At 30.9% G+C, this 24,747-nt stretch overlaps 1 protein-coding gene across 1 annotated transcript; it reads left to right on the forward strand.

Annotated features, from left to right (window-relative positions):
* LOC114327293 (uncharacterized) lies at positions 1-24,747 on the forward strand. The gene is made up of 2 exons (XM_028275862.2): positions 1-335; positions 15,122-24,747. Exons 1-2 carry the CDS (start codon positions 72-74, stop codon positions 16,403-16,405), a joined length of 1,548 nt encoding a protein of 515 aa, XP_028131663.1. The 5' UTR covers positions 1-71; the 3' UTR covers positions 16,406-24,747.

Genomic DNA, 24,747 nt, shown 5'->3' on the forward strand with positions numbered 1-24,747 from the left:
GTACAGCAATAGTTTGTAATTTCATAAATTTGTCACATAAATATTTCCACTTATTTTATAATATATAAAATATGGCGTTTATAATTCCCGACAAAATATTAGAGACGTTAATTTGTACTTGTTGCCATAAATACTTATCGGTAAAACCCATAACAGTTTATCCAAATAGAGATGTAGAATGTGGAAGATGTGCAGTGACTAATAAACAAAAACAAAGAGTAGGTGTTGAATCGCTATATGGGAAAATTATTGAAAAATGTTTATTTAAATGTATTAACAGATTTGATGGTTGTCGAGAATTGTTAACATATTCTCAAGTTCTGGATCATGAAAAGGTATGACTTTACATAAATTACTTAGTTTTTCTTAAAAAATAGTTACTTATGTACCAACTCAGTAAAGTGACTCCTTATAGTCTGGGCTGATTATCGGAGAATAAGCCATTTTTGGGAAAAGTTATTTACCAGCAATTTTATTGCTGGAATTGAATCTGATGATTGTATATATTAATAATATAGGTATGCAAAGTCCGCAGATAGTGTGCTACTTTTTTTATAAACAAAATGTCGCCCGAAAATCGTGTTTTTTCAATTTTTGCTTTATAACTCCAAAGATTTTAACTTTACACCAAAAACACTCAAATAAAAATTCACCGCAATTAAATTCTGCATAGAGAAGTGTTTTTTCCGATTTACTTCGACGAAAACTTTCCCCGGAAAAAGCGGGTATTTCCAACAAAATCTTTAATTTTCAACTAAACTTTTAGATAAGTAATTGTTAATCAATAATTAAATAACTTGGTAAAGTAAAAGCTCTTTTTGTATAGACTATAATTCCAGAAGTCGATGGAAATTGAATGAACAGTTTAGCAACAATTAAATTGTTAATTAAAAACTTACGGTACCTATAATAACGACAATAATTATTGTCCTTCACATAACATTTCGAACATTTGTACTTATGGTAGTGGTCTTTTCGGGCCGCTGATCACAGTTTAAAGAAGCAGAAGAAGAAAAAGAAGATTATTAAGCTTCTTGACAAGTGACGTCCGCTCATCACTGTTTTTTTTCTGTGCCTGTACTGATCACAAGTGGTTTCCAAATAGTTTTATAAAAATTATTAGAAAGTGTTTAAAATACAACAAAAGTCATCAGAGAATAATTATGTATCCCGAAAGAGGCGGAAATATGAAAATTTGCAACAGAAACTGGTAGAGTTAAGGTATTTATATGATATTTTTGGGTTTTATCCCAAAAGACCAAGTTATTTATAAGATATTTTTGAATTATTTTATGTTAGATAAATTAAATTATGTGTGAATAGATCGAACTATAAATATTTAATATTTACGAAATGACAATTTTAATCAAATTCAAACTTGGGGTCCTATTTTGTTGTTATCAATATATTTTCTCTGTTGTCATAGTTACTATATCTCGCCTTCTTCCCTATTCGAAATACTCAAAACGTCAATAGTATTTGTCAAAACACACAGAGATGTAACAGGCGCTATGTTGCCACACTGCTCTGATTTTCCTATTAATGTTTATTTTGTAGCAAAATGTCCGACAGACATGATATTATGCAAAAATTTATATTGTTTGTGTCAATAAGGATAACTTAAGGTAGCCCAAAGTAATACAGACTAAATTATTAGGGGTTTAACAATAAAATTATAGCCCAAAGGTTTAAAATAGAACAAAATAAAGGGTTTACCAATAAAATTAGAGCAGGGGTGTTTTTAAGCAGCCCAAAAAATCTTTATGATTATTTGACCTGCCTCTATTTTTCAGAGGTACTCTACAGTAGTCCAGAAGTTTAGAATAGAACAAAATATATTAGTTTAACTGCTTTTGTAAATTTTACTTCGATTTCACGTTACAAGCAAGTTTACTTGCACTAAATTATTTGTTTGGTTTTGTGTTCAAACAATAAAACTAGAGCAGAGGTATTTTTTAGTAGCCTAGACGATCTTTATGATCATTTTATCTGCTTCTATTTCTCAGAGGTATTTTTACAGTAGCCCAGCAGTTTGGAATACAATATAATTATATTTATTTCACTACTTTTGTAAATTCTACTTCGATTTAAGATTACAAGCAAGTTTAATTACACCAAGTTTATTGTTTGGTTTGTCTTCAAACAATAAAATTACAGCAGAGGGTACTTTTTAGCAGCCCAGACAATCTTTATGATTATTTTATCTGCTTCTATTTCTCCGAGGTACTCTAATGTAGCCCAGAAGTTTAGAATACAATAAAATGTATTTATTCAACTACTTTGTGCACATTTTGGCTAGATTTCATATTACGAGGGTAGTAAGTTTACTGCTTTCATTAAATGTTTGTTTGGTTTGTCCTCAAACAATAAAACTAGAAGAGGGTACTTTTTTTTAGTAGCCCAGAAAATCTTTATTTTGAGCTACTCCTATTTCGCAGAGTTACTTATAGTAGCCCAGAAGTTTAGAATAGAATAAAATATATTTAACTACTTTTTGCACATTCTGCATTGATTTTTATCGTCTACCTTGATATTACAAAGTTAGTAAGTGTACTTACAATAAATTTTTGTTTGGTTTTGTCAAAAATATTAAACAAAGATACAAAATCAGCTTTATTAAGTCATCTCGAAGTCATTACGAAGCCACAAAAGACCACTGTTTATCCAAAAACTGTACCACAAAGCCAAGCTGCTGTTTCCACTCAGCATCCATCAAGAGTTCTTTCAGAATCTAGCAACTTTAATCAGCAGCGTTTAAACTTCAATCCAACCTTGAGCAGACCAAGATTTGGACAAAGTCAGTACTCAAATGACCCTCTACTAGCATCGAGATACAAACAATCGAACAGACAGCAGTACCAAAAGCAAATGAGAACAACCAGGATGTCATACTAAAGGTCAATAAAAATTAATAGGGTAATATTGCTAACTGTATTAAAATATGGAAAGGGATTACTTCAGATAAGAAAGTTTTAAGTTGGGTCTAAGGTTTTAATATTTTATTTAAAACAACGCCCTCTGAAGAGAGAGCACCAAAAGTTCTCATAGACCCAAACTGGTCGTATGACCAAAAAAAAAAAAAAAAAAAAAAAAACTTGAAAAGTAATTAAAAATTACTATTTCTCCTTCTTCACATACAAAAGGACAATTTATTTTTCGTAGTTTTTTGTGCCCAAAAAGGACGGAAATCAGAGATTTTGTTTTGAATTTAAAACAATTGAATTGCTTTATAGAAGCCACATATTTTAAGCTGGAAGACTATAATAGGTCAGTCCTCAAGCTCATTTTCAAGGGTTATGGCAAAAATAGATTTAAAAGTTGTCTATTTTGCTATTCCTGTTCATTAAAATTCTAAAAAATATTTAAAATTTAAGTACAGAACTTTTTTATATTAATTAAACTGTTTACCGTTTGTTTTGAATAATATCTCGGCTTTTATATTTACAAAAACTTTAAAACCAGCCCTAAATAATCTAATAACAGGAAGCTTTACTTTTGTCAATTTTTTAGACGACCATTTACCAATTTCAAAATCATATTTAAAATGTAAAGAAAATATTGTTTAAACATTTTCTATGTTTTTCTGCTTGGGATTTACTATAAATAAAAAAAAAAAGGAAAAGTATACTTTCACCCACACAAAATATAACTTTTCTTGGTTTTACGTTTGATTCGAACCTGATATATTTTGCACCTGCTGACAAAAAAAAAAAAAAATATCTAATAGTATTCAGAACATCAAAAATAAAAGTACATGTAAAATATGATCATTTGCAGCCTTAATCGGTCAGTTTGTTAGTCAGTAACAGTTAGTCCATTTATGGAAGTTAAATATGGAAAATTATACTAAAAAAATATATATATATATATAAATAAATAAAAAAGAAAAGTAGCCTCTTTCTTAAACTAATAGTTATAACACTGAAATGACCATACCTAAATACTTAAAAACGATTACAATTGGTGGTTAAATAACAAACCAATTAGTGAGCAAAATATAAAATAATCCAATTATGTACTTGAAATATTTTGCGATGCATATATCTTTTAGCATGGCGGGTATGCTGCATTGATAACAAAACTCATGGTTTTTGGAGTCATGAACAACAACTACATATAAATGTACTTCAGTTACTAGCAGCATATAGTGGCTTGAAATCCTTTTTGAACGAATATAGGAATTGTAACATTTTGCTAGGAATAAATAACGCAACAGCTGTGTCTTGCAATAACAAGATGGGTAGTGTACAGTACTCAACATTTGCAGATAAGTTTAATAATTCTGTGAAAATAGGAATTTAAAAATTATTTTTGCATCTATAACAGTAAAAAAAAATGCTTTTGCCTGACTCGGAATCAAGATCTTTAAAAATTGAAACAGAGTAGGTATTCTTTAAGTGATAATTGTGTTACTATAATTTTTGAGCAGCTTCTTATTCCAGAAATCGATATGTCTGCCACATATCCTAAAAAAAAAAAAAAAAAAAATGTGCAAGGTATGTAATTTTGAACCCTGACCCCGGATCAGAGAAAGCCAATGCCTTAACTCTAGATTGGCATGGATTTAAATTTTATGTTTTTCAGCCTTGGTACACAACTTTTGACAACCACACCTTACACAACCAAAAAGATAATTATGGACCTGATAAAAATTTAATCTAGAATTTTTATTTGGGCTTTTATATCCAGGACATCCTTTGGGTTTCCATATTCTTGTCAGGCAAGCTTTTTAAGAAAAGGCATTCCTGAGGATTCGATCCCAACTATTACAACAAATCACTAAATCTGTATGATACAGTTTTCAAGAGATGGCGACGGTTTAGTATAAAATAGTAACCATTTTGCTTATGAATTATCAAATTTTAATTTTATTAAATCTATCGTAGAACAGGATTATAATTATAGCTCGTATAAACATTCACAGTGCTGCATTGGCGTTGATAGAAGATATCCTAGAATATTATAAAAACATTTTTAAATTTTTTTTACAAATGTATATATAACCTCAAACCTTAATTGCCCAAATATTAATTAACTTGGGACCCTCTACCAGTATTACTTTATTTAGAAACATTATTTCGTCTCACAAGTCTTTCCCTGAAAGATCTTACTTACAAACTTGTAATGTTGATTGCACTCACTTCAGTTCAGAGGTTGCAAATCCTGTACCTAATAAAAATTCAGAATATTTTCATGGATCAAGATAAAATTGACATTTTGATATAACATAGGATAAAGACTTCCCCAAAAAATAATAATAATAATAAATAAACAAATAGCAACCTATTTAAAACAAAAAACACAGTTGAGAGTGTTTAGAGATTTCTAAAACATTCGTCCTCAATCGGAAGACAATTTGTTTATAACTAAAAACAAAAAAAAAAGAGACGTAGAAAGCAACATCTACCCAGGCGTTGAGTAGATGGATATAACATTTTTTTAAATTAAAAATATAGACACTAATATTTTTGAAGTGTATAGTGTCAGACATGCATCTACCTCAGCGGGAGTTAGAACTGGATTATAGAAGATATTAGAGAGACGGCGAGATGGACAGAAAATTCTCAAGTATTCAATATTTTTTATAATAAACCTCTAGCAAAAGATTACGGACTCTTTGCAAAACCGTATTGTCTGGTGAGTCCATGTAATTGTATGTAATTGTAATTATATTACATGTGTAGGTTACTAATATTAGTAAGAACATTAATTTTCTTATTATGTTTATTTGTACCTGGTTGAAGGTACACATCTCATATAATTAAAATATAAACATGAATCTTAATTAATAATTGCTCTAATATGTTAGTTAGGTATACATATGTATATATTTTGTGTAAAGTTTCTAAAAAAAAAAAAAAATTACTAAGTACTATTCATTTTTGGATTGCAATGTACTTTTGTTTATTTATCGCACAATATTGTTTAATCTTTCAACAGCCTACCATAAGTACAAATGTTCGAAATGTTATGTGAAGGACAATTAATTGATTGGTTGACTTACCTGTTAAGGAGGGACAATCATAATTGTCCTATCTTACATTTCGAACATTTGTACGCTCCCCCCCATTGATCCTTTTGAACCCACCCATGTCTTGTGCGATAAAAATATAAAAAAAAAACAGTGATGAGCGGACGTCACTTGTCAAGAAGCTTAATAATCTTCTTTTTCTTCTTCTGCTTCTTTAAACTGTGATCAGCGGCCCGAAAAGACCACTACCATAAGTACAAATGTTCGAAATGTAAGATAGGACAATTATGATTGTCCCTCCTTAACAGGTAAGTCAACCAATCAATTAATTATGATGCATAAGAATAATTATTATTTTTTCATAAAAAGATACTATACCTATCTAATGTACTTTACAAAATTGAAATTGGACTATTTAAGCGGCCTCAGAAATATTTTAAAATTATAAACAATTTTTTGGCTTATAAACAAATAGAATATCTCGGGAAATATTAAACTAAATTAAATCATGAAAACGGTATTCGAAAAATAGCGGCAGGACACTTCTTTTAAAAGAAAAATGTTTAATTACGACGAGTGGTTCCTGAGATACAACCGGTGAAATTTGACCGGAATTTACGGCAAAGATATAAACAATAGGATCATAATTTTCAAACCATCACCTTTTTATTTTTGTCCTTTTTCTCCACACCAATTTTTATATCCTTAAAATACTCATAACAATTATTATTATAATAAAAATTATCGATAATACGTGTGAAAATTGCCAAAAATAGCAAAATTCCAATCAAAAATTAGGTTGGAGAAAATGTAACCCTCAAAGTTCAAAATCGGTATACGTTAAAAAATGCATTTTCTCGGCTTCCCATGGAGCAATTTTCTTCATTCTTTTTTTGTTCCCAAGTAACTCGAGTAGAGCCATCGAACTAATGCATTATTAAATGTCAGACTTGCTTTTGTTTTGTTATAATAAAGTAATTTATTTATTATAACACAAAATTTTAATTTGTTTAAATAAAAATTGTTTAAATAATTATACAGCTTTCAAATGAGAATATTTATGTTTTTAACTTTAAAAGGTACACTTGTAGTAAGTTTATCTAAAAAAAAAAGACTACAACTGGAAAAAATATGTAGTTTTCTGTACTTATAAATAAATTAATCTATTATAACAAAACAAAAGCAAGTTTGACATTTAACAATGAGTTAGTTCGATGGCTCTACTCGAGTTATTACGGAACAAAAAAAGAATGAAGGAAATTGCTCCATGGGAAGCCGAGAAAATGCATTTTTTTAACGTATACCGATTTTGAACTTTGAGGGTTACATTTTCTCCAACCTAATTTTTGATTGGAATTTAGCTATTTTTGGCAATTTTCACACGTATTATCGATAGTTTTTATTATAATAATATATATTATGAGTATTTTAAGGATATGAAAATTTGTGTGGAGAAAGAGGACAAAAATAAAAAGGTGATGGTTTGAAAATTATGATGTTTTGTTTATATCTTTGCCGTAAATACCGGTCAACTTTCACCGGTTGTATCTCAGGAATCACTCGTCGTAATTAAACGTTTTTTCTTTTAAAAGAAGCGTCCTGCCGCTGTTTTTCGAATACCGTTTTCACAATAAAAGTTAGTTTAATATTTCCCGAGATATTGTTCTTGTTTATAAGCCAAAAAATTGTTTATAATTTTAAAATATTCCTGAGGCCGCTTAAATAGTAAAATTTCAATTCTGTAAAGTACATTAGATAGGTATTGTGTCTTTATATGAAAAAATCATAGTTATTCTTATCCATTATAATTATTGTCGTTATTATAGCGACCGTAAATTTTTAATTAAAAATTCAGTTGTTGCTAAACTGTTCATTCAATTTCCATCGACTTCTGGAATTATAATCTATATGAAAAGGTCTTTTTCGTACTTCCGGGCCTAAAGTGACAACTTCACTCCCTTGTGACAGGTACTAAAGTGTCACATTTAATCCCTCCGGGATTAAATATTGACGAAACTCCCGGAACGATTAAATCACAAACAAACGAATTTAAGGGATATTTTATTGAAAAATATAATTAATTAGAATAATAATTTTGGAAATTTACTTATATCAATATCTTCTCTAATGTTAATAACCGATTTCAGCATTGAGTAATGTGCCCAGAGAGTTGAGGCACAAACCGCTTTTGATTTATCATCGAAGTAGACTAACAGCGCATTTTCAGTAGGTTGTCTCACATTTTTTAAGCGGCACCACTTTTTAAAAGCATCGTACTGCTGCTCGTATAGTTTTCTAGATTTCGGTGGTAACAATTCTTCACCTACTTCGGCTGCTCTTTTATCAATATCAGATACACCTTCTTCACTCATGATACCAATAATTATCAATAACAATGTTTCTTTACAATGACACTAGTAATGACAATGTTTCTAAATTATAACTGTCACAACGCAATGTTACTATGGTAACTTATTTTAAAGACAGTTTATTAAATGAGTTGAAGAGAGAAAAAACTGATTGAAATTATTGAAATAATTAATAAAATCATACCGGAAGTACGAAAAGTATCGTATATACCTTGCGACTGAAGTACATTTAATCCTTCAGGTAAATTATGGCCCTCCCTGCGGTCGGGCCATAAACTTTACCTTCAGGATTAAATGTACTACTTCAGTCCCGCGGTATATAATGTACTATTACAGCACCAAGCTATTCAATTATTCATTAACAATTACTTATCTAAAATTTTAGTTGAAAACTAAAGATTCTGTTGGAAAAACCCGCTTTTTCCGGGGAAAGTTTTTGCCGAAGTGAATCGGGAAAAACACGTCTCTATGCAGAATTTAGTTGCGGTGAATTTTTATTTGAGTATTTTTGGTGTAAAGTTAAAATCTTTGGAGTTATAGAGCAAAAATTGAAAAAAACACGATTTTCGGGCGCCATTTTGTTTATAAAAAAAGTAGCACACTATTTGCGGACTTTGCATACCTATATTATTAATACATACAATAATAAGATTCGATTCCAGCAATAAAATTGCTGGTAAATAACTTTTCCTTGTATTTTGCTAATTAGCCCAGAGTATTATCGAATGGGTCTGATATTACGAGCTGAGCGATCGAAGCGAGCGAGGCGAGTAACAGACGAGTGCGATAAAGAGTCTTTACTGACGTGGTACGTACAAAATTTTTGTCGCCAACCATAAAAAGCATTAACAAATATGTAGTCATATTTTTTAAATTTTTTGATTGTACAAACATGCAAACAAAAAATAAAAATTTCATATGACAATGATGACAGATACCTTTTGCTTGATAGCCGCTTCGGATTTTTAATCGATAGTTATAAATATTGAATAATAATTACTAAATCGGTAAATTTTGATTTATTTTATATGAATATAATTAATTACAAAATAATACAGAATTTCACTTTTTGATATAAATTTAATTAATAATAACGTAAATTTTGTAAAATATTTTTATAAATTAAAATAAAATATTTTTAAGTTCATTCAAATAAAATAATCGATTACTGCTATCGAACACTTACATTCAATCTCGGTTAACGTGATTAATATTTGCGGCACGTAAAGTTCTTTTTTCCACCTACCTCTACCGAAAGTATACTTTTCTGGACATGATTGTAGGGAGCAAAGTTGTACTTTTCCTCCCTAGGGAGGAAAATATTTTCCTCCCTAGGGAGGAAAAGTAAAAGCGACGTCATGGTATTTCATTCATGAAAATTAACTTATTGACGCCCTGTACAATATCTATTTTCTATTACGTAAGTATCTATACATTTTAACGTTTATTTAAAAACACTCTGTATTTTGCAGAATGGTAAAAAACAGTAAATTGTTATTCTGTTTTAACAATGTTTACATTAATAATTTGACTTATATTAAATTTGACAGTTGACAGTTATATGGTACCTACTTGTTAGTTTTAGTTCTAATAAATTTTGTTGGTTAGTTACATAAATAAATTAAGTAAAAATGAAAAAATTACTTGTTATTGAGGAAGGTGGAAAAACCATATGTATAACACGGGAGTAAAGTGCCTTTTCCTCCCTTGAATGATTGCTGCCCTCCGCTAAGCGTCGGGCAGTAAACTTCATTCTCGGGAGGAAAAGTAGCACTTTCCTCCCTTGTTATACAAATAGCTATTCTTTCAGTACAATAAAGTGTTACATTACTGCCGCAAACGAGTACAATAATGAATGGATTTAGTGACGGTTGGCGATAATGGATTTTTATTCTAGCTTTATTAGCTTGTATGTAGGTCTCTGACAATAATTGTATATGTTACACTCAAACAATGTACGAAATTTTTACAAATAATAGTGTTCGTCTAACCCGACTGGACTAAGAGTGCAATAATGTCAATGAAAATAGACTAGACAGTAGGTCTATTCGTTGCTAACAGTGAAGATAGTGGGGGTGACAGTTAATTTGTGACAGAAAATGTATCTTCCCTTTTTTTCATACGATGCGCCGTTTTCATGAAAAAAAAAATAAACTATTATCAACACTTAAAAAGTATTCGACATAAGTTTCGATATGGTTTTTTAACGTAATTTCTGTAATTTTCAAGATATTTCATCGTTCCAAAGCTTATTTTGTCAAGAATTATAAGTGCTAAAAGTTACCAAAAGTTGGACTTTCTGGAGGTCTTTGATTTTTAAAGCACGCGATTCGAAGGGCTTAGAAAACTGCTTCTCACACTTACGTGCAAACTTAAAGTATAAATATCTCAGTCAGTTTTTATCACAGAGACATTGAAAAAACTGAAAAAGTTTCAGAATGAAAAATACTACATTTTATTAACATATATTTTCCAAATTTCTTTTAGTTTTTCAGGAATTTTGAAAAAATTGGAAAAATTTATAAAATATCAAAAAATATTATAATACTAAATTGAAATTTTTTTCAAATTTAAGCACTTTATACTGGTCAAAATCTCAGAATACGTAGTCAGTTTATAGATAAAGCTAATTTTATATGGAATTATGTTAATTTTTATTTTTGTGGAAAATTCACCGATTTAAATAATTATTTTTTTTGTTTTTTCAACGACATAATCGTTTTGTTTTTGTAATAAGTCGGCCATTTTTTATCCAAATTGCTTTTATAGTAGCACCTTTTAAAGTTATCGGTAAAATATTTAAAATATGTATTTGTAATTTTTTCCGAAAAAACTATCTTTCTTGCCTTATTCAATGATAAAATGTTTAATTCAAGGCTAATTCGAAAAAACCCCGATTTTTGTAGGCTGTAACTTATGTTGCGTTATTGCTATAATAATTTAAAGAACACCACTCCATTCATTAATTTAAAAGGTTTCTTTTAGATTCTCATGACTTTTTCGTAAAAATGCATAATTTTAGAGTTATTTTTGATAATCCACTCAAAAACATGCATTTTTCATGTAGTAAATCATCAATTTCGATCGTGAATAACTTGCCAAATATCAATTTACCGAAAAAGTCGTAAATAATATTTTTTACTCAAAATTTAAATGTCTATCGATTTCTGAGGTTATCTTGAGGTTAAATATTTCCACCCCCGAGAAGGGGTGGTACCCACCCCCAGAGCAAAAGCACACATCGGCACAATATCACTTTTTTTCTTTGACATATTATCTATACGTGTGCCAGATTTCACGTCAATCCAAGCGGTTCTTTAAAATTTACCGCAAAAACCGTCAAAAAATGGACTATACTGCGCAGATCGTCGGCCATTTTTCGCGTAGTACCAGACAGTGTAGAAAATCGACAGTGTTGCCGATTTGTACATAATTATCGGATTTACTTAACTTTTATGACATTCTAATAATAAATATTTTTTAACATAATTTTATACGTATGCATGTGGGAATTATGTCAATAATTGGGACATATCACAAAATATTGACGATGAATGGCGATATTAAAGAATAATCTCTTACGGGTAATAAAGTTAGTGCAATAACTGATACTGCACCAATGCAGAAATAAAAAAAATCACGTTTTCTTAGATATCGTTGTCTGTCGACGTTTAAATGCGATCTGTCAGCAAATATTAAATTAGTGTTAGCAAAAGTGAAGGAGTAAAAGAATGTTACTCCTTTCAAACAGACAAAAAGTGTTAAATTATTTTAATCACAAGTCTTCATTTTCACAAGATGAGGATGAGGAAATTTTATTTGAAAGCGTTCCAGATGTAGTTTTATTATAGTATAATATATTACATATAATTTTGTTACAAGTATTTTTGAATTAACAAGTTAAATAAAATAACTTTTTTCTTAATGTATTTTTATTACCCTTAGAAACTACCAACATCAAAAATTTTAACATAATTTTTGGCAAAATCTGATCATTTTAGCAGTGGCTTAATATAATTTCATATAGTGACAACGGCAACACTGACGAACGAACACATTCACATCATCACTGAGATGTACTATGCTAAAAATGGCGACTCTGTACTTTTCAACTTCAAAGGCGGCTTCGGGGAGTGTCCTTGCTGGTTTCGTTTATTATGCTGGGTCTAAACCGTGAGAAACGGATTTCGGGGTTTGCGCAAAATAATATAATTTTTTTTATTAACTCTATAATTCACATCTCTTTACCTCATTTATGAGAAAGATAAATATGTTATAGTCAAAGCCCGAATTTCAGGCACTCCTAGGTTTGACTAGGCAATCCTTAGGTCTGACTGACGGTCTTACTCAAAGCTCGAAATAAATTACAGTTTCGGCCTTTGACTAGTCAAACCTAGGAGAGACTACGTTGGTCAAGCAAAGGTCGAAATTTAATTTTACGAAATCGGGGTTTGACTAGTCAAACCCCGATCAGCTATTAAAATGTCGTAATTTGTTAGATTAGGTTTAATAAAACGTCATTTTTCAATTTTAATGTTTATTATTTTTATATTGTCGTAATTACAATAAAAAATTGTGTTTATTCTCACATGTTAAGGCATTATGGCATTTAGAGTTGCACAATACCTTAGACCTTTTTAGACCTTAGACCTTAGACCTTAGACCTTAGACCTTAGACCTTAGACCTTAGACCTTAGACCTTAGACCTTAGACCTTAGACCTTAGACCTTAGACCTTAGACCTTAGACCTTAGACCTTAGACCTTAGACTTACACCTTAGACCTTAGACCTTATACCTTAGACCTTAGACACTTACATAATTTTGAAGAGCATTTCTTATTGCACTAGCATTTTATAAAGCCTTATCATCCAAATTTAGAATCTTTTGTACTAATTTCTCTTAGAGACAGCTTAACGTCTAGAACATCTTCGAAATTAAGAAAATTCTCTGTGTATTCTCTTATTTGATTTCTTGAATAAAGAATGTTTATTGTTCCGTATTTCGTACCAACTCAATATAAACCGTCAATTATTTTAGCTTTTATTATAACCAAAATATTTCGAGCATCTCCTTTGGCTATATCAAAGCTGGGGATAGATGTGTTACACAGACAGAAAAGATTAAAATAAATATAGGAAAGGCGATTGAAGGTTTTCATGCCCGGGCTAATGATAAGAAACAATTAAGTGAAAAAATTTCCTCCAATTTCGATCGGAAAAACTGTAACAATACCTATCCCCAGCTTTGATAGAGCCAAAGGAGATGCTCGAAATATTTTGAGTATAAAACAATTGACGGTTTATATAGAGTTGGTTCGAAATACGAAACAATAAACAAACTTGTTTCAAGAAATCAAATAAGTGAATGCAAAGAGAATTTTCTTAACCCGCGAGTAGTCGCGCAGTGAGATAGAATCTGAATTTTTACCTTTTTCGCGATAACATGATGAAAAATTTTTCAATTTTGAAAAAATTTCGTAAGTGCTTCGAGGAAGGGTGTAGTAGTGCGTAGGAATTTTTTTTTCTTCTTCTTCTTCTTTTTGTGGAATTTATGGCTTTGGGGAGAGCCAATTAGCTTTAACCCGCGAGTAGTCGCGCCGTTAGATAGAATCTCACATTTCATCCTTTTTCGTAATACAGTAAAACCTGTCAGTAACGGCCACTAAAAATAAAAGAACTATTGGCCGATATAGAAAGGTGGCCGCTATTGCCAGTTTTTGTAGTCTACATATAATTGGTTTGGGAAATTTTTAAACTGGCCGTTAGGACAGGTGGCCGATGTTGGCAGGTGGCCCTTAACAAAGGTTTTACTATACAGTAAAATTTGTCAGTAATGGCCACTAAAAATGAAAGAACTATTGGCCGATATAGAAAGGTGGACGGTATTGCTAGTTTTTGTAGTCTACATATAATTGGTTTGGGAAATTTTTAAACTGGCCGTTAGGACAGGTGGCCGATGTTGGCAGGTGGCCGTTAACAAAGGTTTTACTATACAGTAAAATTGCTAGAAATATATATTTTCAATATAAAAAGTAGATAAAAATAGTACAAAATAAAAATTTGTTTTATATTCGTATTTTGAGATAGAATCTCACACGCGACTATCGACGTTACAGAAGTGAGCGCGACTACTCCCGGGTTAATCTCGAAGATGTTCCAGACGTTAAGCTGTCTAAGAGAAATTAGTACAAAAAATTCTAAATTTTGAGGACAAGGCTTAATAAAATGCTACTGCTATAATAAATGCTCTTCAAAAGTGCAAAAATTCTAACGTATTGTGCAACTCTAAATGCCATAATGGCTCAACATATGAGAATAAACAATTTTTTTTTATTTTAATTAGGATAATATAAAAATGATAAACATTAAAATTAAAAAATTACGTTTTATACCTAATCTAACAAATTACGACATTTTAATAGCTGATCGGGGTTTGACTAGTCAAGCATAAAATTAAATTTCAACTTTTGCCTGACCAACTTAGTCTCTCCTAGGTTTGACTAGTCAAAGGCCGAAACTGTAATTTATTTCGGGCTTTGACTAAGATCGTCAGTCAGACCTGAAGATTGCTTAGTCAAACCTAGGAGTGCCTGAAATTGGGGCTTTGACTATAACAAATATAACATATAATATTATGGAATGTGAGGATTCAATTATATCTAGTGGTATCAAGAATCAAGGTGTGATTATAAATAGGAACATTTAGAATAAATTCATACAAATACAATTAAATGCATGTGTTTAGTTTTATGTTCGAAATCACATCTATTATTTATTTTAGGTATGCTTGGAAAAAATTCACCAGTGTCCAATTTGTTATAAAGAAATGACGAGTTTTCTGATGGTTCGACACTTGCATTCCAACCATAAGGATGCAATATTGCGTTGTCCTGGGTTTGTTTTTAACTTGAAGCATTATTTAAAAAGACCTAGTACTTATATATATCAAGATGAAGATAATTTATTTTTTCTATATATTAGTTATAGCAAATCAGAAAATACAATAAAACTAGAATTGGTTTATATGGGAAGAGATAAACTAGCTTCAAATATATATCACCAGTTTACCGTAACTGACGAAAACAAAGAATTTAACTTTAAATCAAAACCTTCACGGGCTAATGAGTTTTCCATTGTGGATGCATCAGATACATCAAAGTTAATATATGTTGAATTTAAGTTAATTTATCAAAATTTACAATTTTTCACTATATCGGAAAATCTTCATTCGTCAAGCATTAAGAATTCTTTAGAAACCTCGAACCAAAATCTAGAGGTTCTGCCTATACCTGAAAATGCGAATTCATCCTCGTCCAGCATTAATAATTCTTTAGAAAAACCGAGACCCAATCAAGGAAAAATCCAGTTTATTTATAAAAGCCCATTGGATTATACAACCGAAGTCGTTGAATTTCACTCAGAATATAATCCACAATGTTTTAACTGTCAAGAAAGTTGTATCTTTTCCTTTTTTGACTCATATGAACCAGAATATTATTACAGTCCTACACATAATGATTTTCTTTGTTTTTGTTGTTTCGAGTGGTTAACCCATGAAAATAAAATTAAAGAAAATCGTTTATATTTTAAACAATCGATTCCGTCAACTCTTCGGACACGTTTTTGCAAATGGAAATGTGGTAAAGATTTCAAGTTTTCAGAAATAGTATCTCATGAAATATACTGCAACAAGAGAATTTACTATTATAAATGTCCTTATCCAAATTGTAGAATCAAAAATAATTCTGCTCTATCACTAAAGAATCATTTAAAAGCCCGCCACGATGACGATGTTGAAGTATCTCCTTCTTTTTTTAAATTATTGAAGCCGCCGTTTTCGTTTTACGTGTTCTTAGAAGATCAGCTTATAGGTTTTGATCTAACAACTTCAGACAAGTACGACATACAATGTAAAATAAATATATACAATGATACCATACAATCAAATCGGAAACCACATGCGCTTTTTTTCTATAATAACAAATTTACACCACTAGCAAATCTTCCTCTTTCAACTTCACCCGAAAACTGTGCAGCAAAAATTGTTTTAACGAAAAATGAATAGCAAAATATTCATCGTGTGTGCGTATATCACATTATACAGGGTGTAACAAAAATGCAGATCACAAATTAAATCGCATATTCTAGGACCAAAAATAGATCTATTGAACCTAATTTACCTTAGTGCAAATGTGCACATAAGAAGGTTACAGCCCTTTGAAGTTACAAAATGAAAATCGACTTTTTCCATATATCAAAAACTCTTAGAGGTATTTTATTGAAAATATACATGTGGTATTCTTATGACAGCAAGATCTTAAAAAAATAACAGTGAAATTGGTACAACCCATAATAATTTTATGGGGTTTTGTTCCTTTAACCCCCCCCCCCACCCCCCAAACTTTTGTGTATGTTCCAGTTAAATTATTGTTCTGGTACCATTAGATAAACACAATATTTTTATTAAAATTTTTTGCCTCTTATTATTTTTTCGATAAGTCAGATTTTATCGAGATGTGGCTTCTTTTTTATTTTTAAATATGTTTACATAGAAATTATATAGGGGTTTTGTTCCTTTAAACCTCTCAAAAATGTTTGTGTACGTTCCAATTAAACTACTACTGCGGCACCATTAGTTAAACACATTGTTTTTAACACTTTTTTGCCTCTTAGTATTTTTTCGATAAAGCACTTTTTACCGAGATGCGGCCTCTTTTTAAATACGATTCAAAATAAACCTAAAAATGTAAATTATAAATAAAATTTACTCTATCTCATATTATGTATAAGTTTTTAGTTTGTGACAACTGTCATTATAGATAGCAATGTGCGTGAAGGGTTTAAAGTGTGCGTGAAGTAACAATGTATTTTAAATGGGATTTAAATTTTCGCGTTGTTTTTTGGTACACTTTCATATAATCAAATATCCTTAATTTTACGTTGTCCTGGTGATGACATGTGAGTAATAAATTACAACAAAAGTTTTTTACAGTTTTGTTTTTTGAAAAAAGTTTAAATTTTTAAATGTCAAAGTTCTAAAAAGTGTAGAATAGAAATGTATTCCAGTGACGAAGAGTAACAGTTTTTTTATTTGTTTATCGTAGATAAAATATTGTATGAAACTGTGCGTTAAGTCCTTTTTGCTCACTTACGCGATGTATAGCACTCGCCCCGCTCTTGCTCTAATAGTATGATAGAATTGGTTCAAAAAATGACATAACCCAGATATCCAAAGTGAAAGTTATCCTCCAACACCAAATTGTTCTATATGGTCCATATAATGTTCAGAAAAAAGTCACACCTTTTTGAGTGTCGGGTTTGGGGGGAGAGGGGGGAGAAGTCGGTAAATTCGTAGATTTTTAAGTTTTTCGTCAATATTTCTAAAACTGTGACGTTTAGCATGAACAACTTTCTATACAAAAATGTTCTACATTAAATTTGAAATAAAAAAGGCCCTATAATCCTAATCCTTCTAAAATGACCGGTTCCAAAGCTACGGAGGTAGTATATTATAATTGGTCCAAAAAAGGGCTAACCCAGACATTAAAAGTAAAAGTTTTCCTCCAACACCAAATTGTTCTATATAGTCCATATAATGTTCAGAAAAAAGTCACACCTTTTTGAGCGTCGGGTTTGGGGCGGGGGGGAGAGGGGGGGGAGAGAGGGGAGAAATCGGTAAATTAGTAGTTTTTTAAGTTTTTCGTCAATATTTCTAAAAATATGCTTTAGCGTAAACAACGCTAAAGCTAAAAATGCTTTAGTATAATTGGTCCAAAAAAAGGCCTAACCCAGACATCCAAAGTAAAAGTTTTCCTCCAACACCAAATTGATCTATATGGTCCACATATTGTTCAGTAAAAATTTACAACATTTTGAGCGTCCTGTTTGGGGGTTGGGGGAGATGGGGGAGAAGTCGGTAAATTAGTAGTTATTTTATGTTTTTCGTCAATATTTCTAAAACTATGTTTAAGCGTAAACAATGTTCTATACAAAAACATTCTGCATAAAATTTAAAACAAAAATGGTCCTATCCATAATTGTTATAAAATTAACGGTTGCAGAATTACGGAGGGTGAAATATGAAAGTTTTCGATACTTTTTATATTTTTTGGGCGATTGATGATGATTTTGGGTGGTGAGGTTAACGTTTCTTCAAGGGCTTATCACTAACATACCATCGGCCACTGAAATAGCAAATCCTGTTAAAGAAAATTTCTTTCAATCAGTAAAAATATTATAAATTGCCCAAAAAATATAAAAAGTATTGCCAACCTCCACTTTTCACCTTCCGTAACTCTGGAATCGTTGATTTTATAACAATTATGTATATGATTTTTTTTGTTTTAAATTTGATGTAGAACATTTTTGTATAGAATATTGTTTACGTTAAAGCATATTTTTAGAAATATTGACGAAAAACTTAAAAAAACTACTAATTTACCGATTTCTCCCCCCCCCCCCCCCCAAACCCGACGCTCAAAAAGGTGTGACTTTTTTCTGAACATTATATGGACTATATAGAACAATTTGGTGTTGGAGGAAAACTTTTACTTTTAATGTCTGGGTTAGCCCTTTTTTGGACCAATTATAATATTCTACCTCCGTAACTTTGGAATCGTTCATTTTAGAAGCATTATGCATAGGGCCTTTTTTGTTTCAATTATAATGAAGAACATTGTTGTATAGAAGGTTGTTCATGCTAAACCGCATGGTTTTAGAAATATTGACAAAAAACTTAAAAAACTACGAATTTACCGATTTCTCCCCCCTCTCCCCCCCCCCAAACCCGACGCTCAAAAGGGTGTGACTTTTTTCTGAACATTATGTGGACCCTATAGAACAATTTGGTGTTGGAGGATAACTTTCACTTTGGTGTCTGGGTTTGGATCTAGTTATACCATACTATAAACATCGTGTGCGTGCGCAAAAAGCATACTACACGAGCTGTTTCATAAACAACTACATATTTCATATTATTACTATTTCTCTATAGGGTACTTAACCATATACATAGAAATATGTGGTTGATTTGAAAAATATTCATAATATCTCGATAAAAACTGGCTTTTAGAAAAAGTTCTAAGAGGCAAAAAAGTTTTATAATCATTGCGTTTAACAAATGGTGCCACAATATTAATTCAATTAGAATACACACAAAAGTTAGAGGGTTTAAAGGGACAAAACCTCCATAATATTTTTATGGGGTGCACTATTTCACTAAATTTTTTTTAAGTTGTTCCTGCCATTAGAATGCCACATGTCCTGTAACTTTTTTATGTACACATTTGTACTAAGGTAAGTTAGGTACAATCGAACTATTTTTAGTTCCAGAATATTTGATTTAATTTATGACCTATATTTTTGTTACACCCTGTATATAGTAGCTAATACACCGACGTGGGTGTAGCACTGCCGTTACAGGGTCTCTAGATTCAGGTTTTCGGGGTGGATCAGTCCTCCATTTCTGTCTCTTACTGTTCTTCTGCATTTCTAATTCTCATGTCTTCTAGGTCCCGGTTCACATCTTCCAGCCACTTAGACCACGGTGTTCCTCTTCTACTTCCAGCCGGATTCCACTTTGTTACTATGTTTATTATCGCTTCTTCCACTGCTCTCTGTTCATGTCCAAGCTATCTCAATCTTTGTCTTTTTATTCTGACTTATATCCAGCTTGCCCCTTTAATTCCTCATTTATTTGGTTATTTCCTCTACTCTTGTATTCACTATGTAGTAAAATGTTTATTCTTCAAGCATTAAGAATCCTTTAGAAAACTCGAACCAAGATCTAGAATCTAGAGGTTCTGACTACACCTGAAATTTTGAATGCATCCTCGTTCAGCATTAGTAATTTTTTAGAAAAACCGAGGCGGGATCAAGGCAAAAGTCAGTTTAATTATAAAAGCCCTTTGGATTATACAACCGAAGTCGTTATATTTCACTCAGTGTATAATCCACAATATTTCAACTGTAAATGGAGTTGTTTCTTTTCATTTTCTGACTCATATGTACCAGAATATTACTACAGTCCTACACATTGTATTTCCCTACACAACGGTTCACCTTCTAGTTTTATGAGTTCGCTGTTTATGTTATCTTTTTCGGGTGATCTCCCATTTTTTTATTTTCAATTATTTCGATTACTTCTTCGAGTGTTGGCTCATTCGTTCTATTATTTTCCCATTCTTCCTCCATTTCTGTTACCTCTTCTGTTTGATTTTCTGCCAGCAACTCCTTGAAGTGTATCACATTATCACTAAAATTTCTCAAAATAGTCCTGTCACTTTTACTGAAGTATCATTGAATAATTTTGAACCTTACTATTTTATAATTATTGCGAACTGTTAAATAAAATTAAACTATTAATTATATGCTGGGGTTTGTAACCCGCACAAATTTTAAAGTGATACGAGGACCCTAATGGTCCATTAGGGGACTCACTGCAGTTTTTGCTTAAGGCAAAAATCACGACGGAGCGCGCGTTTGAGTTAATTTATTAAATTTTTTTAACTAATTGATGGAATTATGTTTTATAAATTGGAAATGAAAGAAGAATATTAAAGCTCTCTTATAGTTGTAATAAAAAAAAGTATAAGCATAAGTACGGTGTGAGCGGAATATGAGACCCTCATGAATTTTGTTTAAAAATGATTTAAAAATGCGTAACTAATACAATATAAAACTATATTTGCACAACTTTCTTTTCAAACATATTAATAAACGATATTTTGTTCAAAAAAATGATACGACGTCTCAAAAAATGTAATTTTTACCACTATGTATTTTTAAAGAATTACTACCATTTTAAGAGGATATTATATAAGTTAAAGGGATTTATGTATTACAATTTTTTAGGTGGTTTTTAAAGCTCAAGATGTATTATTTAAAATGGACTAAAATGTTTATTCAAAGTCATTAAAACTTTTTTCTGTACAAATTACCTAAAATGCATTTAAAAATAAGCTTAAACAATAATAGATGTTCAAAAATTCTTTTTGAGCTCTTATACAGTGTGTCTGTGTAACTTGGAACCTATCGAAAACTTCTTTATGATCAATTTCACGAAAAAAAGGTTAATTTTCAAAAAATGAAGATATAGAATCTAAGATGAATCTAAGACTGTCAAATGTCAAATGTTATTCATTTTATACGAGCCATGTTAAAAAATATAAACTTCGCTCAAGAGTAAAGTACCTTTATTTCACAATATCGAAAATTTTTATTAAGGAAAGTTGTTTGGAATTAAAAATTATATTCCAGTATTCAATTGTTCATCAGAAGTGGACGAATTAATTATCATTTACTTCCTGTATAAATCAATCGAATTTTTTATATTTCAGTCTATTACAAATTACCGTAATAATATTTATTGAATAATTCTAGTAAATTTTATATAAGCACACTCTTTGAATCTTCTGCGAAGAGTTGAGTACGAAAGCAATAGAGTTGGTCTGAAAATCAATAAAGCAAAGACAAAAATAATGGTGGTCGACAGATCTGACACTATTCAACTGACTAATATATTACAGGAATACCAGATAGTAAACACCTTTGTCTATCTCGGGTCTAGTATAACTAACGATGGTAACTGTGAAGCAGAAGTTCGGAGACGTATTGGTGTGGCAAAAAATGCGATGAGTCGCCTAACTAAAGTTTGGAAAGACAGATCTATCTCTCAAAATATCAAGATGAGACTGGTGAATGCCCTTGTATTCTCAATATTTCTATACGGAGCAGAGACTTGGACTCTTCGCGCATGCGAGCGCCAAAAAATTGATGCCTTTGAGATGTGGTAGTGGAGAAGAATGCTGCGCATAGCTTGGACAGCTCATAGGACAAACGTTTCCATTCTAAACCAACTCAATATTAAAAAAGGCTGTCCACAATATGTCTGCAACGAATTCTGCAATTCTTTGGTCACGTGGTTCGCAGAGGTGACGACAGTTTGGAGAGATTAATTGTTTCTGGAAACGTTCCGGGGAGAAGATCAAGAGGACGATCACCAACTAGATGATCTGACCAAATAAAGCATTCAGCTGGAAGCTCATTCCGCGAAGCTCTTAGAGCAGCTGAAGGTAGAGACCAATGGAGAAACATTGTTAGGAATATTGGAAGAAATCACGATCCTCAGTAATGGGGAAACGACAGGAGAGAGAGAGACATTATTTGATTATTAAATACACCCACTTAGGTTTAAAAACAATTCCTTTTATAACTAAAATGTGACAATTTTTAGATTAAATCCTATTATTAGATTTATATTATAACTGTGTAATAATTTATTTTTTCTGCCATCACTTGCTAAAGAAGATTTTTCGCTTGTCAATGGCAACGAAAAGTTGACGTTTATTGAGTGCCGTCACTTTATCGTTCTAGCGCGTAAAGTTTCATTTTATTAAGTGATTGTAGAAAAAATGTTCTATGTATTACAAGCGCAAAGTGACATTATTGCTTTCCAATGCAATTACGAACTCTTATTCTCAAGCAATAATGTATCACTTTTCGCTTTTAATACATAAGTAACTATTATGTCATACCGGTTTAATATTGTGCGTTTATTAATTAGTTACGAACCACATAATGGTTATATGTTATATGTCTCCAAAGTATGCCAGTAGTACGGTCTCATTTACGCATTCAGTATTATTTTCTGCCATCCACTGTTGAAATTTTGCATATTCCTTATCGTACTTTTCTTTAAATTTTTTCGGTGACAGATTCTCAGTCACTTTTTTTGGCCTATTTATTCAGAAATAGGTATCGAATTTCTCTTGCATTCTGACTTTTTTGACAATGTCACATAGAAAAACTTTGTTTATGTTAATAATAAATTGCTAATCAACATCACTTTCCTAGCAACGGTACTAAATACCTGCTGCGATACAATATTACTTCTAATTAATATAAAATAAAATTAAAACTTTAATTGATGCAATGAACAGGTATGACATAAAATTTTTGTATGCAAATGGGGTTGACGAGTCGTTTTGAATTTTTATATTTAAATATGATATACCAAAAATTTAAATATAAATTTAATTAATATATCCTATAACGATGCATCTAATAACGTGCATTATTAGATGTTTATACCCTCGGGAGACATATAAACTCTCGGGCCAGAGGCCCTCGAGTTTATAATCTTGTTGCCCCTAGGGTATAAACATCGATTTAAAACCCCTGATACATAAATAACTAATAAGTTTAGTATCTACAAGTTGTGTTTATTTCTACTTTTTATGACCAGTTTGACATATATGATGTACTAGTAAATTCTTTAAAGTTGTTTATTTGATATTATGTATATACTCGTTTTTTTCCGGAGAATTATTTTGTATTCGAGAAGTATTTATGTTAGTATTTAAGGAAACGAAAATAAATGTTTGGGGCAGTCTAATAAAGCCGCGGTTATGTTGTAATGTATGTTTTAAAATTTTTATAAAGTCAGTTTAGTAAATAAAATGAAGAGTACAGTGGAAAAATAAGGGATATCACATTTTATATGTACATATTGAGATAAACACCAATAAAGGTTTAATTACCTAACTAGTTTTGATGGGAAATAAACCACAATTTTAATAAAAATGATTTTATTAACGTTTCGACGTCCAAATCGGATCCCGTTGTCAAAATACAAAAAAGATTGATGAATTGAACAAAAATATTAGATATGATTTTTTTGTGACGGATATTCTTGAGTTGGGGTTGATTTCATGTAATCGAATGAACTATCTTTCAGTAAAGTCGTCCCAGGAACGCAACTCATAAATATTGGCAATATCATTTTAAAGTCTTATACTTAAAAATGTATAATATATTATGTCTGAATTGCCGATATAAATGAGTCAGATAAAATAAATTATTAGAAGAATTTTTTACTAAGCAACAACATTTTTGTTTAATTCAATAATATTTTTTGTGTTTTGACAACGGCATCCAATTTGGACGTCGAAACGTTAATAAAATCATTTTTTTTAGTAAAATTGTGGCTTATTTCTCATCAAAACCAGTTAGTTATAAAAATGCTACAAGAAAATAGCTTCAGAACAACACAAAAGTTTAATTCTTATGATATCTAAAAACTACTTAGGAGATTCTTCGCACAATTCCATCAATTCTTATTCTATAATCTTAATATAAAATTAATCTATATTAACTTATTAATTTAATAATGCACCAAAGAACTGCTAATATTCCTCATTTATGTTCAGTGGCATGCGGACAATACTGGATCTTCGCTTGGATACAAATCCTTAAAAAATTTATGTAGACTGATCTTTCTGATTATTGTCCTGAATCGATAGACTAGTCGATAGTACTCAGTTTTTGCTACCACATGGTGAGAAAAGTCAAAAGTCATGAAAAAGTGAAATTCCTTGTTTTTCCCCTGTACTCTCCAAATAATATAAA

The sequence above is a fragment of the Diabrotica virgifera genome, chromosome 2 (assembly GCF_917563875.1).
Source record: "Diabrotica virgifera virgifera chromosome 2, PGI_DIABVI_V3a".
Lineage (NCBI taxonomy): Eukaryota > Metazoa > Arthropoda > Insecta > Coleoptera > Chrysomelidae > Diabrotica > Diabrotica virgifera.

What these genes read in the sequence shown, in the direction of transcription:
- LOC114327293 (XM_028275862.2), top strand. Translation starts at nt 72, where the DNA reads ATGGCGTTTATAATTCCCGACAAAATATTAGAGACGTTAATTTGTACT. An exon ending in AAGTTCTGGATCATGAAAAG is followed by an intron (nt 336 to 15,121) that starts GTATGACTTTAC and finishes TATTTATTTTAG; the next exon opens with GTATGCTTGGAAAAAATTCA.